Consider the following 6,187-nt stretch of genomic DNA (forward strand, 5'->3'; position numbering starts at 1 on the left):
GCGGAGGCTGCAGTGAGCCGAGATCACTCCACTGCACTCCAGCCTGGGCAAGAGAGCAATACTCTGTCTCAAACACACACACACACCCCAAAAACAGCACCTACTCTGTGCCATGCATTGTTTTAAGGGCCCACTATTTATAGCTATACAGGTGAACCGCATGTCTGACAGTGATCCTACAAAATTGTAATACCGAATTCTTACGGTACTTTTTCTATGAGTAGACACACAAGCGCCTACATTGTGTTATCGGACAGTAACTTGCCGCACAGCTGTGTGGCCCAGGAGCCGCCGGCCACCTTACAGCCCAGGTGCCCGCAGCCCTGCCACGTAGGTGTGAGTGATGTTGCTCTAGGATGTTGGCAGGATGACGACATCGCCTGAACACACACTGCCCAGATGGTATCAGTGTCGTTAAGCGAAGGATGGCTGTGGCGAAACAAACAAGCAAACAAAGACCGCCTGTTCTGAGTGCGGAGCTTATTATTCTGGGCGTAATTATGATGAATTGTTAGTTACGTTTGCCTGCAGGATTGAGGTAGGGGGTGATCCCAATTAGGGGGTGCCCCAGGGGAGCGCCCCAGGAGTCAGGGCTTGTCTCAAAAGCCCCCGCTCCTCCCTCAGCCTCCCCTCCATCCGACCCCGTTCATATCGCGGGAAGGTCCCACAGAGTGGCTGTGGATACTCCCGAAACGCAGCGGTGTAAACGGGGAGGGAGGGAGAGAGACAGTGGTCTGGGAGGGAGAGAGACTGAAGAGCCCTTTGTAGCCAGGCAGAGCTGTCAATAAAGTTTCGTCGCCTTAGTAACCGCAGGCTTCGCGGCGCGGGAGGGGAGAGGGATGGCGGTGCGCGCACAGTCACCGCCTTCCTCCCGCCGGCTCCGGCTTTCTCCCTCCTGCGGCTGAAGCTCTCTTCGGAGAAAGAGAATAGGGAGGCCGCAACTCTATGGTGATGGACGGATGCCTTACCCAATGGAAAGAGGAGCTGTCCCAAGGCCAGCCAGTCATATACGACTGCTGGTGCTGGCAGAGCCCGCCCTCTTTCCACTTGGACCTGAATAACCCGACCCAACCCGAGTTTCGCCCGGAGCGACTGCGCTTTCGGCCAATGAGTGCGTCGATTTCAGGCCGCAGTGGGAGAGGAGGCGGGACAAGTCGCTATGAGAGAGACTGAGGGACAGCGATGTCAACCACTGACAACAGTTCGCGGCGCTTGACGGCGGCGGGGGCGTGGCGGGATTTTATCTGGGTACTGAGGAGGACCGGGCGGGGAAAGAGTGGGGCTTGACCAATGGGAGCGCCGGAGCTTCGTAGCAACGGAGGAGTGGCGGTAGCCGTGACCAATAGAAACTTCAGTGGCCTTGGCGGGGCGGGCCCGGCGAACAGATGGGAGGTGCGGCGACAGTGTTTGACGAGAGCTGAAGGAGGCAGTGGGAGGTGTTGGCGGCGGCGGCGCGGGCGCCTGAGGAGGAGGAGGAGGAGGAGGAGGAGGAGAAGCGGGTGAGGGGCGGCGCGGGGCCCGATCTCTGAGCCCCTTCACGGCCCCAGCCCCGCGCCGCCTTGGCTCCCAGTCGCCCCCTGCCCCGACTGCCCCCCACCCCGCCCGGCCCCTCCTCGTGTCCAGGCACCCACGTCTCCCGGCCCCTCGCCGGGCCTCGGGCTTCGCGGCACCGCAGCCTCCTTCCTGTGCTTCCTCACCCGGGCCCTGACCCCCTTCTTACGTCCACAGCCCTCCCTGCATCCTCAGGGCCTCTCCCTGACCTCCTGTCACTCTCCAGGCCTCTCCCTGCACCCCCAGGCCTCCTCCTGCACCCCCCAGGGCCTTTCCCTGACCTCACCCTCCAGGCTTCTCCCTGCACCCCTAGGCCTCTTCCTGCACCCTCAGGGCCTCTCCCTGACCCCTCTCTCACCCCTGGGCCCTCCCTGCACCCCCAGGGCCAATCCCTGACCTCCTCTCACCCTCCAGGCTTCCTCCTGGACCCTCTAGGTCTCTCTGTGCCCTAGAACCTCTCTCTAACCCCTCTCCCCCTCTCCTGGCTCTCCCTGGACCCTGAGGTTGGCCTCTGACCCTCCAGGTCCCTTGCCCTGGGCTCTCACCGCCCACCCAGGCCCCTCCCTGGGCCCCCAGGCCCTTCCCTAGGGTCTCCCTTTCCTGGATTCCCCAGGACCCCACCAAGCCCCGTCTGGATCCCTAGGCCCCTGTCGGCCCTCTCAGGCCCCTCACTCACTGGACACCCAGGATCTTCTCCACCGTCCCTGGGTCGCCCCCCCACCCAGGTCTCCCGTCTGGCTCCTCCCTGGGTCCCTAGGCCTTTCCCCGCACTCTGCCCTCCCTGGCACCCCCTTCCCTTCCTCACACCCCTCTGAGCGCCCCCAGGCCCGGCTGCAGCCTTCTGCCCCGCATGGCCTCCTGCCGTGCCCACCGCTGTGCGTTTCTGTCCTTGCCCCCAGTCCCCTCTCCAGCTTCCCCGCCGTCCCTGGCGCCCTCCCGCAGCGCCCCCTCTTTCTCTTCTGCAGTCTCCCAGTCTGTCCCCGACCCCTCTACAGCCGTCTCTGCAGCTCCCGCTCCTTCTCCTCCACTCCCGGGCGCAGATGAGCCTGGGGTGCTCTGGTGCCGGGACGAGGCTGGCCTCCGTCCGGGTTAGGGGTTTGGGTGGTTTCTTTCATCTCTCCATTCTCTCCTGGCTCCGCTTTAAAAACATGTTTTTGTAAATGTTGACCTGTGCTGCCTCCCCATAGTCTTCCTTTGCTCCCCACCCCACCCCTGCTTTTGTCCTCTGAGCCCCCCTCCCCTGGAATCCTTGGAGAGGGAGCAGGTGCTGGGATCCCTCCCCTGCCCTCCCTCCCCTCACCCGCCTCCAGGCTGCCTGGGGCTTCACCCGGAGCCTCCTGACCACTCCCGAAGGCTGCCGGGGAGGCAGGGGGTGGAGACCGAGGCTGGGTCGTGGTGGGGGTGGAGGGCGGGACTCGGGCTGGCGGGAAGCTTTGACTTTTCCTCCTTGAGGGCTAGAGGTGAAGCGGCTCCCCACCTTGCTAAGCCTTTAGGGTGATCCCGGCTGCCAGTCAGTCAGCCTTCCCTGGGCCCACAGAGATGGGTGTGTGGGGGGGTCTCTGCACATGGGCAGGGGCATCTGCGTGTGTCAGTCTGAATGTGCATGGGTGTGCCTGGTGCCCGTGTGCGTGTGCACGTGGGGTTGTGTGTTTACGGGGGCCTGCGTCTGCCCTGCAGAGCAAGAGGGGATAGAGATGCTAAGGTGATGGCTGACATGGCTCTGGGGTTTCCCTACTCTCAGAAGTACTTGTTGCGTTCCATCTTCGCCAGCAGCCCGGTGAAGTCTGCACTGCTTTTCTCCCCATTTTGCAGATGAGATTGTGGGGCTCGCCAGCATCCCCCACGGCTTCTGAGTAGCTCAGGAGTGGAGTCAGCACCACGCCAGGCTCCCTGCGCCTGCCTTGCCCTCACTTGTTCCTGCTCTCTAACAGAGGCAGCATGGTCCGCAGGGCACCATGGGGCCGGACAGAGTGACAGCACGAGAACTGTGCGAGAACGACGACCTGGCCACCAGCCTCGTCCTGGACCCCTACCTCGGTTTCCGCACCCATAAGATGAACGTCAGGTGAGGCGGCCTGGGGGCGAGGGCGGGCCCGAGCGGTCAGGACCCCTCCCCTTGCACCACTGCCGCCCCTCAGCCCTCTCCTCAGCCTGGTCCTCCCCTCAGCTCCAAGTGGGGGTTGGGGCCGGGGCCCGGGAAGGCCCTGGGACCCAGGCATGCCCTCTCCCCCAGCCCTGTGCCCCCACTGCGGCGACAGCAGCACCTGCGCTCAGCGCTGGAAACTTTCCTGAGGCAGCGGGACCTGGAGGCTGCGTACCGGGCCCTGACGCTGGGAGGCTGGACGGCCCACTACTTCCAGAGCCGGGGCCCGCGGCAGGAGGCTGCCCTCAAGACCCACGTGAGGGCGCCCTCCCCTCCCCCGTCCTCACCGCGTGTCCTCCCTGCTCACCGGGCTTGGTCCTGCCTGGCAGACGCTCTAGAGTCCCTCAGCGCAGCCCCTGGGGCCCCCTGACTTCCTAGCCCTTGGGACCATCTGAGGCAAGGCTCAGAGAATCCTAGGAGAGGAGAGTTGGGGGGGGCCCTCTGAGATGTACTCCAACCTCTTCATTTGACGGATGAGGAAACTGAGGCCCCGAGAGGGAACACGAGGCCCCCGAGACCACACAGTGAGTCAGTGGCAGAGCAGGCCTAGATTCCTGGAGAGAGAGGGCCAAAGATGCGCCTGCCCCACCTCCTCACCCCCACCCTCACCCTCACCAGGTCTATCGCTACCTCCGTGCCTTCCTGCCGGAAAGTGGCTTTACCATCCTGCCCTGCACGCGCTACTCCATGGAGACCAACGGGGCCAAGATCGTGTCCACTCGTGCTTGGTAAGAGGGCAGGACTCCCTCCGGGCCTCCTTGGAAGAGACAGGGCTCAGAGGGGATGAGAGACCCTCTGTTCATGGACTGGCCAACCGGGGAAAAGAGAGGTGCCTGGTCCTCCGGGCATCCTAGGAAGGTAGTGGGGCTAATCCTGGAACCCCTTTGTGGCTACCAGGGTGCTGCTGGAGCGGGAGAGCCCAGATGTGACCCCAGGGTTCCTGGGGCTTCCAGGAAAGAACTAGGCTTCTGCTTAGGGGTGCGTTGTCCTTACCTCATCGTGACCTGAGCCCCCACCACATGTTAAACACCCCTGAGTGCAGTGAGGAGACCCTGCCCCTGCGGGGTTCACAGTCTGGTGAGGAGGCGGGTGGCAGACAAGTCAACATGCAGTCGCTGGTCCCGGCTGGTACACGCTGCAGGGGAGCTGCGAGGAATGAGCAAGTGCTCCCAGGGCGAGGCTCACACTGAGAGGGGAAGCACCAGCCTGAGGGTCTGGTGGGGCGAGTAGCGGGGAGTCCAGACAGGAGGGAATTGGGAGCAGGAGGTGCTATGAGAGTGAGGGGAGAGAATGGGGGCTGTATCTGCTGTGTGTGTGCTGTCCTGAAGGCTTTCAGCAGAAGGGTCCTGTGAGGTTGGAGCAGGGAAGCCCACCCAGGTGGGAGGGGAAGAGGAAGATCTGGAAGACGGATCGCCAGTAGCCAGCACCAGTGCACAGGAGTCCCTGCTCCCTGGGTGCCTCTGTGCCCGAGGCCCGAGTCCCCTGAGCACCTGCAGGAGGCCAGGCATTGCCCACAGCCCCGCCCCCTGGCCTCTTGGCAGGAAAAAGAATGAGAAGCTGGAGCTGCTGGTGGGCTGCATCGCAGAGCTGCGGGAGGCGGATGAGGGGCTGCTGAGGGCTGGTGAGAATGACTTCAGCATCATGTACTCAACCCGCAAGCGAAGTGCTCAGCTGTGGCTGGGCCCAGCCGCCTTCATCAACCATGGTGAGGGTCAGGCAGGTGGGTGGGCGGGATGGGATGGGACTAGGTGGAGCTGGAGGGATGTAGTGGGAGGGTTTGGCGACTGAGCTCTGAGCTCACCCACCTCTCTTCTCTCTCCTGCCCCGACTGGCTCCAGACTGCAAACCCAACTGCAAGGTAAGGCCCTGGGACTCGGGAGGAGTGGTCACGTGGGAAGAAAGGGTGCCTGTGGCCTGGGGAAAGGGTTTTTGGTCAGTAAAGAGCCAAATGCTGGCCGGGCGTGGTATCTCACGCCTGTAATCCCAGCACTTTGGGAGGCCGAGGCAGGCAGATCATGAGGTCAGGAAATCGAGACCATGGTGAAACCCCATCTCTACTAAAAATACAAAAAATTAGCCGGGCATGGTGGCGGGCACCTGTAGTCCCAGCTACTCGGGAGGCTGAGGCAGGAGAATGGCATGAACCCGGGAGGCGGAGCTTGCAGTGAGCCGAGATCGCGCCCTTGCACTCCAGCCTGGGCCACAGAGCGAGACTCTGTCTCAAAAATAAAAATAAAAAAAGAGCCAAATGCTGCCCCCTGTCTCCACGGCTTCCCACGGGTCCTGGAAGGAGCAGAGTGGGTATCTGGTCACAAGGCTACCAAAAAGGAGAAAGGGGCTCCAGCTTGGCCAGTGTTGCCTGGCTGTTTGTGCAGTTGCGCTGGAACCCTGGTTGCCAGCTGCTGGCCATCTTTCTTCTCTGAAAACTGAGCTGGGAGCTGTGCCAATTTGGGCAGGGAGTGTGGCAGTGAGGCAGGGCCCTGTGGTGGGAGA

At 62.8% G+C, this 6,187-nt stretch overlaps 1 protein-coding gene across 1 annotated transcript in view; it reads left to right on the forward strand.

Annotated features, from left to right (window-relative positions):
• Window positions 1–2,991: 2,991 nt before the first annotated feature.
• The window catches only part of LOC105488178 (lysine methyltransferase 5C), a 6,009-nt gene continuing 2,813 nt past the window's right edge, over window positions 2,992–6,187 (forward strand). Inside the window, 5 exon segments of the mRNA XM_071087898.1 lie at window positions 2,992–3,616; window positions 3,785–3,950; window positions 4,313–4,422; window positions 5,236–5,399; window positions 5,533–5,552. Coding sequence (XP_070943999.1) covers window positions 3,507–3,616; window positions 3,785–3,950; window positions 4,313–4,422; window positions 5,236–5,399; window positions 5,533–5,552 — 570 coding nt within the window. The 5' untranslated portion in view covers window positions 2,992–3,506.

This window comes from Macaca nemestrina, chromosome 20, assembly GCF_043159975.1.
Source record: "Macaca nemestrina isolate mMacNem1 chromosome 20, mMacNem.hap1, whole genome shotgun sequence".
Lineage (NCBI taxonomy): Eukaryota > Metazoa > Chordata > Mammalia > Primates > Cercopithecidae > Macaca > Macaca nemestrina.